The sequence below is a fragment of the Haplochromis burtoni genome, unplaced genomic scaffold (genome assembly GCF_018398535.1).
Source record: "Haplochromis burtoni strain Fernald_Lab_line unplaced genomic scaffold, NCSU_Asbu1 Contig_266, whole genome shotgun sequence".
NCBI classification, from domain to species: Eukaryota; Metazoa; Chordata; class Actinopteri; order Cichliformes; family Cichlidae; genus Haplochromis; species Haplochromis burtoni.
The window spans coordinates 283,770-300,405 of NW_024582627.1; the positions used below are offsets into that span (position 1 = coordinate 283,770).

At 40.2% G+C, this 16,636-nt stretch overlaps 1 protein-coding gene across 1 annotated transcript in view; it reads right to left on the reverse strand.

The window, feature by feature from the left end:
- Positions 1 to 16,636, reverse strand: part of gng12a (guanine nucleotide binding protein (G protein), gamma 12a) — a 34,699-nt gene continuing 18,063 nt past the window's right edge. The window contains exons 2-3 of the mRNA XM_005939345.3: positions 2,772 to 2,880; positions 1 to 2,006 (exon numbers count right to left, since the gene is read on the reverse strand). Of these exons, the coding sequence (XP_005939407.1) occupies positions 1,881 to 2,006; positions 2,772 to 2,864 (219 nt within the window). The 5' untranslated portion in view covers positions 2,865 to 2,880 and the 3' untranslated portion in view covers positions 1 to 1,880. The remainder of the gene's footprint in view (positions 2,007 to 2,771; positions 2,881 to 16,636) is intronic.

Here is a 16,636-nt window from a genome sequence, read left to right on the forward strand (position 1 = left end):
TTGGACTGTAGGAATGCTTCACTTTATTAATTTCAGTTAAGTCTTCATACAAATGTTGGAATATTAATAAAGACAGTTATCAAAATGCAGATTTTGACAATTAAATTAATCTATAAATGGTACAATAAGGCTGTTACAGAGTCACTGTGAATGGACAGAAATTAGGACATGGCAGTGGTCATCTGAATTTTTTCCTTAGGAGGCATACAGGACTCGTTTATTGCAAGTAAGAAGAACTGACAGCTTAGACAAAAATCATAAAAAATAACAATACCATTGATAGTAACACTAGATCTTGCTGATTTGAAGACCTGAAAGTACCCTTTGGAGAAGACAACAATACCAAAACTGCTGAAAAGCGGAGCACCTGGTAAGTGAAACACAATTTTAACAAGTTCTGCTCGTGACATGTAGACAAAACCCGATGGCACAATATTGTTACAAATCACTTTCATCCCACAGATAAAAATTGATAGAAACATCTTTAAAGAAAGTACTCCCAAGTTAGAATGTTCTTCATCATACAAGGCAAACATAAGTAAGGCTTTAGAGTGAAGAAGATTTGAATTAATACTATCTATTCTGTCTTTTTTTTTTCTTATTGTAAAATTCACCATAGCAGATATTTTTCTCCCAGCAAATCACAACATACAGCACATGCCAGACCGACACCCTCCATCCCCACAAACACAAAAGTGGAAAACTAGAGCAGTTTTAAGAGAGTGGTTTAAAAAAAAATGAAAAGTAAAAATAAATCAATGCACACACATTACGCCCACCTGGTGCCAAAACACTTAAAGATAATGATGTGCACGTTCACTTGACTAAGACACTTGTGATGAGCGAGCAGGCGGGGCTGACACTGAGTAAAGATCGCTAGCACGTTTTGTCGTGAGCATCCTAAAAATAACGTACCGCAGAAAGGTTTTACAAAGGACGGCTAAAACAGTCAAATTCAGACACCATTAAAAATATTTTTAATATGCAGTGTCATTGGTTTTCTTGGTCCCGAGGTTTTCATTACACAGTGTTGCTTCATGTAAATCTGAATCTGAGCACTGATTATCTTTGACCAAAGGTGTTTATATGGAATGAATATCAACATGAAGGTTCATTAAATCAGCTAAAGGAAACACTATACAAGGTAATTATACTGCAAGGAGATTTTACACTATCAGATTACAGCTGTAGTACCAGAGAGGAACAGACTGAACTGAGCTGGATGCAGATTATGCAGAAGCAGCTGGGGGCTGCTGCAGCTGGGATGGGTTGTAAAATACTTTGCGTTACTGGAATTTAACACTAAGTGTTACTGCTCCAATCCAAAATACATCACGGTAACATCTGAGCAGAACCCGCCCCTGAATTTAGTAATCCAAACCGTACAATACCGGTGGCACTTCTTTCTGAAGCTCTCACTGTTCTCCTTGGATGACACACTTTAAAGGGCAGGAGGGACACTTTGGCTGCATGAACCCATTTAAGGCAAACCAGGGAGACGAGTAACAGTCGCTGCCCACCGGAGATGACGTTGTGCACATATCAGGAAAGACCAAAATCCATCACTGAGGATTGCAAGTGCTGTTGGGACATTTCGACAAGGATATCTGCTTTGATATTACGTACTTGGAGGCAACGTTTTGTTAGTGGTTAGAGCTCAAACTGAAGAATGGGTCAATATTTTCAGTGAATAATACAGGGCTGCTGGAACAGGCACACAACACATGGTTTCTGAACACATGGTAATGATTTGATTCCAGTCCACTCCTCCAATTTCTCCCAACACAAAGAAATACAGGAACATTAATAAGCCAAAACAAACAAACAAACAAACACACAAAAGAAAAAAAACAAAACAGATAAAGGCTAGGTGACATCCACTACAATATAGTGCAGGGTTTTTTTTCCTTGAAGGGGTTGTCTGAAGCAGGGATGCCCGTAAGGAGAGGGTCATTTCTGGCGTGTTCGGTGCAGTAGTTCATAAGGTCTGCAGAGGCCTTGGATACCTGTGGAAACAATAAAAAAAATAAAAAATAAAAAAAAACATCACATATAAATGGAGAGAGCTTTTAATGGATGTCTTTGTTGCAATGCGTAAGCACACAAAGTCAATCCATTTGTAAACACAACACATATTTATGTACTGCTCAACAATTATATGTTCAAAAGCTTTGGATCTTTAGACTGGTTTTAGAGTACGGCATCACATCTATTTGAGATGAACATGTGAAATAAGGATATCCTTAAAAACTCTAAGCACCACTGTATCTAAACATGTGACCATCGTGTCTGTCTCTGCCAGGTTTGATGGAGTAAAGACTCTGAAAAAGGAATATAAATTACTAAACAAATTGTAATTTGTATTCCACAAAGTGGCTCAAATTCACGAGTTATCATCCAATGCTATTGCTTGTGTAGAAGCAACAACTTTTAAGAGAAGCAGTTGTGTGATTGGCTGGATAATCCCATGTACACATCTCACATTTGACCAAAAACAACAACTTTTCCCCACACTCCATTCATGTTATCCTGCAGAACATAAACATGTTTTTAAATGTGTATTTTATTTGTTAAGGTATCTCGTAACATTGAACATGAGCAGTTCACTACACTTTGAGCCATTAATTCTATTTTATTTTATTTATATGGTGACAAATCGTATGTAAAGAGAACATTACACCCCCCAGAGCAAGCACCCCTGGACCATATGTTGTTGGTGGAACAGATACATAACATAGAACAGGAGAGGTGGCTTGAATGAGGCACTGTACCTTTATCCTCTCAATGCTCGCCTCTATTCTCAGCTGGTTCACCGTCCGTCGGGCATGGGCGATGTTATTGGAAGGGTGAAGCTTTGAAGACATCCTGGGCGATGCAACACTGCAAGGAAGAATGGAAGACGACTGGATGAGGAGGAAGAAACACATAAAGAATGCAAATATGTTTTTGGTAAGAATGCACTGATGTAAGAAGCCAATAAAATCTAGTTTTGTTTTCAGTTCCTGCACTTCTATCGAAATGATGATTCCAGTTATTGGCACTGAACGTGTCTCAGGTGTTCATCACAAGCTATTAAATGATTTGACCTTATGTAATGCATGTAATGTGTTGCATACCAACAGCTCTATAGCACACAGACAGGCCAAACATCCACATTTCCTTTGAAATATGCAAATTTTGTTTTGCCAGTGCATACTTGCAGCAAAAGTATGTGAGCTGCACACACTCTGCTACCTAAGACAGTTAATGAAGATCAGAATATGCATGATGTGTGTGTTTGCACCAAAGGCCACAAAGAGTTCAGAGTTTTTCTGATAATCATTAACACACAGAGCGAACAAGCCCGGACATAATTCACAATCCAGCTCCGATGTCGCTCTTGTGCTCTCTTGCTTCCTTTTATTGCCACGTGTCTGTGTTTCCCATAAAAACAGACTTATTTCCTGTAACATCTTTGCATAACACACAAATGCCTTCTTGTGACACACCTTGCTTTGACCAAAACCTTTCTCAGCAGAGAACAGGAAGCCTAAAGTACAGCTTCTCAGAAGTTTGTGTCGAAAGTTTGTGCAAACTGTGACGTTTAATTTAAATTAACAAACAGTGTGCGTGAAATATATAAATCAACTTGTATGCAGTTACAAAAAGGCAATGCTTTTTCATTCAGGCCTTTTAAAAGTTGCCTTAGAGCGTATTTTTGGTTTTTACACTCTAGTTTTAGCTAAATACCTACAGGGCTCTATTTCTGCTTTGCAGAGATACCCTGGCGTTAAAGCACAATCTTTACTGATTTAGAAACATGCAAACAGAAAAATACAAACAAGTATATTATTATTACTATTACTACTGTGTTTATGTTTTGGTGCACAAATGCTCCAATTACTGCATCCGCTCTGAATGGGCACAGGATTGTGTAACGAGGCCTCGGTCACAGTAACTGTAAATGATACAGGAAGGTGCCGTAAACGAGACACACATGAACTTGCAACAGCCACAGACAGTCCTAAAGCCAGTTTTAGTCCAATGCAAACATATTGCAGAAAATGTTTATTTTGTTAGACCCTGTCTGCAGGATGTTGTCAGTCCAGACAGCGTCTGATGCTGTAGCCAAATCACACTGCTTTTCATTTCAAGAACAAAGAGCGAGGGAGGAATAAAGACAAAAAACGGAAACATGAAGGGACGGAAGAGTTCTCCTGGGAAGTGCCTGATTGGAGTTTTATTTCCATCCAATGACAAGTAAAGACTTCAAAAGAGTGAGTTTAAGAGATGACTCAAAGTGCTGAAAGGTTATTGATATCTTGTGAGACATCAAAGAGTCTTGCGTCACAATCTGAGAGGGTAGAGACATCCTCATCTTCCTCATAAAGGCGAGCCACCAAAAGGTGAAGAGGACAAAAAAATCCTTTTATCTAAACATTTTGAGTCCAAGTCTTTGTTTTTTTCTTCTTTTCAATGTGTGGAGGAATTTTGTGCAAAAGACATGCCCAGGCTTAGATTTTTTTCTTTTATTATTATACTGAAAGAAGCAAAGATTTTGTTCCTCACTTCTTGACACTAAAAATCTCCACAGGTATAAAGTTCCAGACTGCACTTTTACTTCACCTGCTCCAGATGGGCTAGCATTTTCCTGCTTCCAGATAAAATATTCTGGTATCTTGGCACTGTCAAGCAAAACCGACTGCATAGTGCAATATGCAAACACGGCCCAACAACTGCTGATCAAATACTACAAAGAAATACTGCGATAGAATGAGAAATGCAAACAAGCTTCACACGGCAGGTCTGAAGTAAAAAAAAAAAACAAAACTTGGGCTGGTCCTTTCTCTCAAAAACCTCTTCCTGCAGAGAGGCTAATCATCCATGTCTTGAGTTAAAGACTGCTATTTCAGGTTCAGCAGCAATTACACATTCTGCAAAAGAGAATAAAAGGGCTCTTAATCACAGATCAGAGGTGCAAGTAAAACCAAAGCAGATTTAAAAAGGTACCACATTTTATTTTGCTGCCAGCGTGATTCAGACAAATTAATTTAAAGGGTTTAAAGGGAGATTTATTCAGAAATTTTACCAAGTTTTTCTCTTTTCTGTATAAATGATGCTGTGCTATGTTAAGTGATCATAACTTCTCACTTTTCTATGTGCACACTGTGTCTTAAATAAGAAAACTTCCATCATTCTGCTCACAAGTATGCAGTCATTCAGGTGTGTTTTAAAGATATTTCCAGGATTGGACGTCCTAGCTAATTCACCCCAAGATCAGAAGAACTGCAAACAACCCAAGAGCTAAATCTCAAATACAAAGTCTATGTCTGAACACACCACAAGCCTTCTAAATGATGCCCTTTCGATGTACAGACTGTTGATCCTTGGCCATAATGTTTGGCCATAGTGCATGCTGTGTTTGATGAAAACCATCAGGACCAACAACTCCTCCCAGCTGTCAAGCACGGTGGTGGAGGCATAATGATTTGTGCTTGTTTTGCAGCCACAGATCCTGGGCACCTTGAGGATGACCATGAACTCCTCTGTCCATCAAAGTATTTTACAGAAAAATATGCATAACGACACAAAAGGATATCTGTGTAGTCATCCAGGTCATGGTAATCTAAGGAGCTTGGAAAGAAAAGAACAGTTCCTTAGAGCTTCTTCAGAACTGAAGAGGCTTCTCAGATGAAAGGTGAAATGTCTGCAAGAAACTTAAAGATGTCCAGTTGTTTTTCTTTTCAAGCTTCAAGATTACACAAAAGGATACAAAAAGAATTTTTCTGTAATGTTATATCTGTCTCACAGAAAAGATAGCACCCAGATTCGTTGGCCTAATGAAAGATGTCGACTATAAAAATTTGTTGACGCAGAATTTTATTGTCGACACATTAGGGCTGCACGATTAATCGTTAGAAAATCGCGATCTCGATTCATACTTATGTGCGATCTCATTTCCAAATGACAACGATTAAAAAAAAAAAAAAAAAAAAAAGACGACGACGATTGTACCGCATTTTGATCCGGGACGTACTCTGCATGAAAACAAGCGCTCACTCTTCCTGCTCAACAAATGACAAGGGCGGAGCCTTATACCACGTGATACAGAAGCTGTGCTGTGTGATGCTAAAATTAGCAGGGAAAAAACAACGGAGAGCACGTCAGGGATGACGAGAAAGTGACAGGAGAAAATCCGTCCCGGTCAACCACCCAAACATCAATAACGGGAACCTTATACAGCGCTTCCCTATACACGTCGAACTCCCGCAGGCACAAAGAAATTACGGAGGCTATCACTTATCACCTGACCAAAGATATGGCTCCCATCAACACTGTGCAAAACGAGGGATTTAGGAAAATGATCAACACCCTAGACAAACGCTACACAGTGCCGTCCCGCAACTATTTTTCTATTGTTGCACTACCTGCTCTATACACGCAGCGTCGAGCAACGGTGGAGACGGAATTTCAAGCAGTACAACATTTTGCGGCAACAACAAAACGTGAGACATTTGTTGTTTTTATGTTTATTTATTGTTTTTATGTTCAGTCTCAACTGTTACGAAGTTGATGTGCAGTTAATAAGTGCAATAAATATTTATACTGGAAAAGAAAATCGTGAGAGAATCGTGATCTCAATTCTAAGCCAAAAAAATCGTGATTCTCATTTTATGCAAAATCGTGCAACCCTACGACACATCATATCACGTAAATCTGTTTATGTAACTGCAATACACTGCAGGAAACTATGCGGGCACCTATGCGCCTATATTGTCTGCCAAGGCAGACAATATAATTCTGTTTTGTTCTGTTTCACTAGTACTAAGCCCAGGCGTGAAGATGAGTTCGTCTTTTAATGGGGCTCATGCACCTCTCAAATGGCTGAAGTCATGACAGAGAGCGACTTTTGCATTGTTATCAGCAGCTGGGAACATCATCTCAAAAATAAGAGAAAGCCCCACTGCAGAGCTTGTCCACTGCAACTGTGAATGCCTGATGAATTTATCTGTTAACATTGGTAACTTGTTATTTTGGAGTGGAAACTAAATCTTTTGGATTTAATGTGAAAATTTATTTGAACTTATGGATAGAAGCCATTTTAGTTTCCTATTTTTAGTTGTTTGTTTTTTTTTTTGTTTAAATACTACTAGCACTTTAATTTGTGTTACTTAATAAACTGATTATTTTAAAATTAATTTCCTGAGTCGTTATCTTAATTTGCTGTAGGACAAGACAACACGGTGATTCACAGGTGGAAGGAATAAGGTGGGGAAAGGTACCTGGAGCCTGGAAGAAGAGATCTGCTCACAGGAAGTGGAGATAAGAGTTGTTGAAATAATCGTTGCATAATCAAATAATCAAAGAAAAACTTGCCGATTAGTCGACTACCAAAGTAATCTTTGCTTGCAGGTCTAATACCAACCCATTGTTTAAATATTAGTTGCTGTCAGTAACCCTCAAGTGTAATAAGTATTTAGATTGAGACACTTTTAAAGCTTTGGCTCTCCACATCTGAAGCCTGGCATGTGAAGGGAACTAAAGAGACCTCCACGAATGTTATTTAAGATGAAATTAAGACAGAATTGAAAGTTTACTACTTTGTGGAGATCATTTTAATCAGCATGTGTGGTAGAAGAAAGAGGCAGGACTCCCATTGGGACTCAGAAGTGATTTCTGTAGGTAAAATGAGTCAAACAGTGCAGCCCCTGTGATGTGATGCCAGCTACCACCAGCAGCAGCCGGGCTGAAACTCTATGGGAGAGCACTGTGAGCATGAGTGTGTGGCATTAACCACCACCATGTACATACAGAAGCTGGGCAAAAAAAAATTACCTTCAAGGATCAGAAAAAGACCACCTCTTTTACAGCACAACACACATGCATACAAGCAGGCAGGACCACCTACTGCACAGAGCAGCATGGGCCCGCCACTCTGCTGTATCTTACACACACAAACCTACCCGCACACATGCCATTCATTAGCACGGTGTTCAAAGTACCAAGAACAGGGAACCATTATGAGTCAATGCTATTAACAGCAACACTCAGAGATGAAAAACTGTGTGTCTCACACTATTACTACACTGCAGCTTAAACCCAAAAAACCCTCTTAAAATCGGCTGACGAATACAAATAACATACATTAAAGGCTAAAAGAAGAGTCAGTCTGTGTGGTCTCTTCAGTGAGTGAGTATCTCGGGCTTTTTAGATTGGAGCAGCTTTTGTAATAAAGTAACACTGCTTTAGGGCTTAAGTATTGACAGCTGTACTTCACACTTTAACTGACATAAGGTGATGAGAGGCAGGCAAGGATCAGCCTTTTACGCATGGAAAGCTCTACATCTAGTTGACCCAAAAATGACAGATTGGTAATTGCAGACTGCGTTCTTCTGCAGATACACCAACTGGTACTGTCTTCGGTAAATGATCGGTAGGACCTTTTCAGAATGGGTGTTATTATTTGGGTTGTGGAGGAGCTGGAGGAAAAAATGTCACAGTAACCTAAATGCTCCAAAAGCTTGGATTATCTCACTCCTGCGCGCATGCAAATTTGATGCAAAAAACGAGTGCTCACAAAAAGAAACTCTAAATAAAATCCGGACATAAAAATACAGAGCTAAGCAAACCCATGTAGGCCAGGCCATCTGAGCATGGAGTTTATAGCATAGCGGTGAGAATATAGTAAAAGACTTGGAGGCAACTATGTCTTTGATGATTGAGAATGGATGTTTGTAGTGAAGGCTTTTGAGGTCCTTTTAAAGTCAGAATCCTTTAAATTTTTATCAAAGCAAGCTCAGCTTTCTGACGCCACTCCTGCAGCCACAGTGATCCATTCACTTTACACTGAGCAGTTGCAGTTACTGAATGTAGTTGTTTTACCATGGGCAGATTCGACCTTCACAATACCTCCTGTATTTTTAGTCTCTGCTGATGCTAATACAACATTTCATTCTGACACAGGGAAACACATTTCATAAATTATTTTTCTTCCTGCAAGTACAGAACATGAAGGACATTACTGAACTGTCAGATGAAGAGCTGCAACCTAATCTCAAGTAAGGAAACAAACTGTACTATGTCTTGCTGCCGTGTGGGAGCTACTTGTTTGTTAAATCAGATTGATCCTGCAATTACTTCTTCACTCATGCAACAATTTTTACTAAAGAAAAAAGAAAAGCATAGACCATGCGCTCTGATGTCGTGTTTCTGACAAACTGGCTGCACGACGAGTGCTTTCTGCAGTATTAAACTACATCTGCTGACATTATGCAGGTGCAAGCTGCACATACATGATTATGCACAAGAGCCTCTTTTTTTATCTGCAAAAATATAAATCACATTTGATAGGTGATTATTTTAAAAATACTTGAAAATCTACTGTCCTGACTGTAAGTGTTAGTGCTTTTCCAAATAAAGCAGTGAATTGTGAAAATGCAACATACAGACAGATGTCTGCAGCTTTGAAAAGAGTTTAAAGGACTCCAGCCACACGTCATTATACTAGCTGTTCCCCTTTCCATACAAACACACACACACACACACACACGCATAATTGTGCTATCTTTCTCAACTACAACCTTCCCCCTGCCAGTAGGAGTTTCCTAGTCTGCAGGCAAAGCTAAAAGTAGATCTCTCATACTTTGTGCTGCAACTCAACACTTTTCCAGCTGAGTGAAAAACCGTCTCCTGCTGTACCTAAAACATGTCCCTCAGAACTACTCTGCAGCCTGCTTTACTATAAACACTGCCCTGTTCTCATAAGGTAACAGTGCTTATCAACCTTACTAATACTCAGTCATCAGTCCTGATGCTGAGTAAAGCGTGATTGTGTTTATAAACTAGAAGGGAGACTCTGGCTGCAGAGTTTCTCAGTCTGTGAAAAAGAAGGGGTGAGGCACAACACAGACATGGCGAGCTTATACTTGTTTTATACTGTGAGAACCACAAGCCTGACATCACTACTTTCCCACCAGAAAAAAGAAAGAGGTACTTATTAGGCTCTGGTTTGTCTGTCAGCTGCTGTTTGGCAGTTAAAACAGCAATGATTTTGTCTGCCAAAGAGACATTAGAGACTTGGGACCTTTAACACAATTTATGCAAATTAACTGCACAACAAACTTCTTCTTCAGAAATGCTCATTAGCATTACTGTGTTACTGTAACATTTTGCAGGCCCTGACAACACACAATTTTGCCATTCTTGATAAGACTTATCATACGCAACAGCTGGTACACGAGCACCAGGGCATCTGCCATCCTCATTTATGAGCTTTGTTGAAACAACTCATTGAGTCAGCAAGTCGCTTTGCAGAAATGTTCATTAATAATTTAGCATCGCAGGCTTAGGGTTAGGTAACTTTTTAGCCACATGCAAATGTAAAACATTTTATTTAAAAAAAGAAAAAGCTTCCTTTGTCATTGAGTTTCATACATTCAATTGTGCCCAACATATTCATTTTTTATAAGCTCTCCATTTGTGTATGCCAAATGGTTGAAAACTACACTTCCTATAACGCCATATTCAATTTGCCTCTCAAAGACACCCATGTTAAAATGCCCAACTCTACAGCAGAATTAAACTGTTAGCAGTCGGACGTACCACCCACGGGACATTGGATGGTTTAGGGGACTAATAGGACTGCTAAGGGGTTAAACATGTTTACAGTTTGGTATTAAGAAAGGTTTCTTTTCTTTCCCTCCTTTATTACAACTGCATGAGACTGAATTTACCTATAATTCACCTGTTGAAATTATATAAGAGCATAAACGTATTATGGGTTGCATTAATAGAGACTTTGCATGACAAGGAGTTGATGTATAGGCCATAAGGTATCAGCTACGGGTTGTTTCATCTTAAGCTTCAGTCACAGGACCAAAGACTGATCAGTGATCATCTGGAATCCACTGGTCAACCAACAATCTGCAGTGATTGCTAGCCAATCAGCAGGGAACTACATACTTTTTTCCTTAGCAGCTAGAGGTTGCTAGGGGGCCACCACCACTTTCTACGTCTGTGCGATTGAGGCCTAATTTGATTCACTGTAATGAACCCTTCAAGCATCTTTGCCCTTGGGTTTCTTAGAGTATTGGTAATTCTTGGACTAATGAAATGCAGGTAATCAGATTAAAGACCAGTAAGTCTTTGTTTCAGACTTGATGGGTGAAATATTTACATTTTTCTTAGTTTAGAAAAATCTTAGTTCAGCACAATAGCCGTCTTCCATTATACTAAAATTATCAAAGAGAAACTCAAACCAATTGATGACATCACATTGGTTATATCCATCTTTTATACACAGTATGCAATGGATCGATAAAAAGAGAAGGATGTTAATCTAAACCTAAGCTTAACTCTAAATGCTGGTGATGCTGGTGACTTGATCGATGTTAAGAAATTAAGCATTTAAAGCACTTTGGATGTAGAAGGTCTGAACAAAAAAATTATTGAAAAAAAATAGAAGATATGCCCAAATTGCTAAATTTGGGAGGGTGGCTGCTGCTTAGTCACTAGTGATAAATGTATATAAGGGTTCCAGGTTTAGCATTTGCACATACATTGACAAGACACAGAGCTGCAGCACCACCCCCAGAGCTGCAGGTTTGGCTGCTAAGATAAGTGAAGCTGACAGACCCCACCCAGCATACTGGCTGCACACTCTGTCCACAGGGAATACTCGGAAGTTCAGTGTTCCTTATGATTACCAAGACTGCTTGATTGAGATCAGCTAACAGTCATTTCTATCCCTGCGCAATCAGATAGTTTCCAGGAAAAGCAGCAGGACCGTTCAAAGATTAATGGAAAGTTGTTCACATAAGACATGTGGTGCTAAAAATAACACAGTATATTTCATGATACAGTTAAGTTCAAACCCACATACTATGGCTTCTCAGAACTAACTGCACAATCCTTTAACTTCTGCTGCAGACTGACTGGATCAACTAGTCTAATCACCTTGCAGTGTCTCCACCAGCAATTCAAGCTGCGCCTTACATCCATCCATCCATCCATCCATGTCTGCATAATAAATGTAATGAGGGCTTTTAATTAACTTAAAAGAAAAAAAAGGAATGCTAGCAATGCAGAAAATCCACATAATCATCACTACTTCACATTTCAGGTGTCCTGAGACATCAGCATTCACGTGACTGCCACGAAAAGATGTAAACCTTCAAAGAAAAAGACAAACAACCTGAAAATATTATGCCTCCAGCCACAGCTGTTGCCAGTAAGGAGGCATAAATAACAATCCAGCACACCGGAGCAACCTGCAACACAGTCCCACAGTGTCTAGACAGAAGACTAGACTGGACTCATTTCTCCAGGGTTTCTAAATCCTGAATTCATGCACAATTACTCGAGGCTCATTCTTGTCCAAATAAAGTATGAATGATTCCTTGTTTCAAGCACAGACTGAATGGCTGAGAAGTTTTGCTGCAGAAATTGCAACTCAGCCCAGTTTTTCTACAAAGTCCATTCAAAAGCACTAGAAGCTACAAAGGTGCAAGGAAAAGCTGGACATGAAGTCAGATAAGTTGGGTACATCCATGAAACGGCAAGTAAGAGAATCAGTGTCCTTAAACATGATGTTATTTAGGTCAGGACTGTGTGAACATAGCTGCTGTACAGAGAGTGGCTGATACAGCGCACAAGAGGAGCAGCATTTGTGTCAGCGTCTCTGACTGCCTGACATAATGACAGATAACAATGATAATTGAGAGGACAAGCAGGACCGGTATGTAAAAACTAAGCAGGGCCAAGAACTCACATGACGAAAGAAGGCAATCTCAACCTAATTAGATTCCACTCCAGACACAGCTCACAGCCCAGAGAGCTGTGTTCACACACTCAATACTTGATGTGAGTGTGTGAAAAAAATCTTTTTTTAAAATTACTTTTGTTCTTGTTTCCTTTTCTGTGAACTACGATTTTTCATCACGATTAAAACAATGGCCCAAAATCTGTCTTTGAGTTATTTGTCTTTCTCACACACACACATCACTGAGTCATGTGGCAAAATCTGGCTCCCAAACTGCTGAATGGGCTATTTTCAGCAGGCAAGGTCAGCCATGTGGTGGCCCGTGGCTATTGTTGACATCGCAAATTATCAGTTGTGCAATCCTAAATGTGGGTGTACTGTGGTTTAAAGATTAGGGCTGAATGTCGACTAAGTGTAGCATAGGCAAGTGAAGGTTTAATAGGTACCTGCAGCAGGTGTGGTGGGAGTTGTGTTTGTGAATCCCAGGATACAGAAAAAAAATCTGTGACCTCCTTAACTGCAGCAACAAACATGGGTAACATAAAACAGTATAGTGCATTGTAGCATCTCAATTCAGATCAAACAGTTCTTGGGGAACAGCTGGAGGCAAGTATCCAATAGGAATCTTCCAAGGATTTTTTTCTGTTTACATTTGCACTGCTAATAGGAAATAAGATGCAATAGTCTAGCTAGCAGCTGATAACGTAACATCCTTTTATTTTCTTGTGATACCCTTTCAACCAAGTCATTTTCTCTCTTTGCACTGCTTTCTTTTTGCAGTAGATGCATATTAGCAAGTTCAAGTAAAATGAAGCCCAATACAGCCTGGAGTTCATTAACAGTAATTTCTTCTGGGTATTGTTCAACTACTTTAATATTTTACTGATATTTACACTTTTTCCATAATAAAGGATACCTGTGCTGCATTCATGTGTTCAGCCTAACACCCTACACTTAATCTGGGCTTATGTATGTCACTCAAAGTTCCTGTTATCCTCAGAAAGAATAAAAACCTACCTTTTTTATGCAAACACCAGAAATTTGGGGTACTATGCCTGAAGGTTCCTGGAACTAATAAAAGTTTCCTATATTAGACAATAAGTAGAGACAGCCTTGGGCTGTAACTTCAAGCAACCTTTCATATCAAAAGTGCAGTAGATAGTGATGTGCAGTATGGGTTGAAACAGATAAAATGATTAAAGGGAAGATCCAAAAAGATCACAAGTGGCTAACATGAGGGCCTCGAGAAAGAGTCTGCAATCTGCAATACGCTGAACGTAAGAGCAAAGAATGAGAGATATTTGGTCTTTCCATTGATGTAACTGTCAAATGGCTCCTTGCATTCCTTCCACAGGAGGGGCCAGAAATAATGAAACAACTATGTAAACGACTTTGTTGATGCTCAACAGCCTTTCAGACATGACTCCTGGCTTTACATGCATGATGTCAAAATGCTAAGAGCAGGACTTAAACTGACGCAGAAAGTTGCCCCAGTGATATTGTTAGCAGCTAGAGGGTATTCTAAAAATAGCCAGCAGCTCTTTGTTGCTAATGGCTGGTTGCAATTGGTTCAAGTTAAAAATGACACCCAACTGTAGCTGAATATGATCAATTTGGGCACCATCCAGATTAGCAAGGACTCGACAGCTTCCATGTAGTTGCCCGTGAGCCTCTGGTTCCCCAGTAATGGGTCATTATCGAGCCTGGAGCAGCCCAAAACAAACAGAGGCCTGTGGCAGATAATGCCCTCCGGACGTCATTGCAGACGCACAGAGAGTGACATGCAGGAGACATGGGCGACCTAGGCAGCGTCTCTCTCTGCGCTGCCCTCGGAAAACAAACAACATTGTTCTCCAAAAACTGAACAAAAGAAAGCTTAGTGCAAGCCGAGTGGAGTTTGCTGGAAATGGATGCAGGGAAGGAATGAATGGCGGGGCAGAGAGTTGTGTGCTTGCGACCGAGACTGAGGGAGAGATAAGAGTTTGTATGTGTGCAGGGGAGAGAGAGTTCAGCAGGAGAAAGCAAGCTGTGCAGCTGTGTGTATGTTGCATTTGGTCCTGTGCCAAATATCTGCTGCTAGAGACTGCTATAAAACTTAAAGCTATTGTGAGTGCTTTGCCTCTCGCCTCAGTTCCCCTTGCCTCTGAAAGCTACTATTCATGACGAAGGCAGAGAGATACTACACAATGGTGCTCCATTTCTGCCCCAACACTGCCTTGCCTATATGGAACAATAAACAGACGTATTCGGCCTTTCCAGGCGCCACCCCTGAGCTCAACAGACAACATTTATGTCGCTACTGCACCGATGGTGAAAAAGAAAAGGGCAAAGGTGTGTAGTTAGTTATGCCGCAGATTATGCCTGATCCCAGCTGGAGCCGATGCAGGAAGCGTTAAGCAACAGCATGCATGCATGGAATAATTGATAATGGCATAGACGTCACAAAGCTTATTAGAATACAACATAAAGGTTGTAAAGGAGATTGCTTTTTGAGCAAAGAGGAAATGGGATTAGTCAGCTGGTGACATAAATGGGGATGAGTGTGTGTGTGTGTGTAACAAAGATTAGGTGTGTAAGGAGGGGCAAAGTCCATTTATACAAGTGTATATCTGTACTGCCCCCTGTATGGCATTCAGGTATACACGTATATTATTTTAAAGCAAATTACTACAGAATCGGTTCTGAGGAAAGTTAAGTACTAAATCTTTTGTTGTTGATCAACAGCAGCCAACAGCCATGTAGATCAGGACAAAGGGATCAGTGGTGGAAAATGTGTGCGTTTGTTTTTCAGGATGCTCAGGTCAGAGAGAGAAAGAGAGAGGAAAAGAGAGAAAGAGGTTGAGAGAGAGAGGAGGGGAGCAAGGGAGGGCGAGCGCAAAAGAAAAGGGGACAAAGACAGAGGGAGATAAAAAGACAGACACATACAAAAAAGAAAAGTAAGAAGAGAGGAAAAAGAAAAGATACATGGTAAATGACTTGGTTCTTCTTTCATTTACCATTTTCTACTCAAAGCGCTTTACCTCTCACCCACATTGTACAGGCATTTTTTTTCTGTGTAGAAGTGCTTTCTATCTAATATGCACACAGTCCTACGAGTTGCTCTCGATGCATTCGATATTGAATGCATCGAGAGCAACTCAGAGGTCAGTATCCTTGGCATGCAGACTGGAGCAGCCAATGATCGAATCACCAACCTTCCTTGATGACCTGCTCTACTTCCTGAGCCACAGCTGCCCCTGCAACACACCTAGGCCCACCCAATAAACTGTAAAAACAGATAGAGATATATCTCTCTCTCTCTATCTATCTCTGTGTGTGTGTGTGTGTGTGTGTGTGTGTGTGTGTGTGTGTGTGTGTGTGTGTGTATATATATATATATATATATACTGTACATGCATGTGAGCAGGCTGGTGCATGGATATTCATAGGTGTTCCCTTTGCTTCTACTGTACTTTACCTTTATCATTTCTGCTGAATCACTGTATACATTGGCATGCCTTAGCCTTTATTACTCTGTTTGCTTTTCTAACAAATGTTATGAGCCATAAATGCAACTGGAACACAGCTCCAGGGGAACAGTGAGCACCTGCATCTACATTTAAGAATACTTGTATTTCCCATTAAAACTGACATGAGCCACTGTTGTGCCAGCTCCTCATTAATTCAGCAGATCCCCGAGAAGCCATGCTCACATGGTGAAATTTATTTGTGTGCAAACTTCTCACCTTTGTCATTACAGATCAGAAGTCACGAGGCCACATGGCTGTGGACTGTGGATGTTTTGAACTGCTTCCCTTACGTAAAACCTAGATAAGTGAAAAATAATCCAGAGGGCTAAAGAAATCACAGAGAGGAGGCGAAACCTTAAACACTTTAGAAGTGAAAAGAATCAGGCTC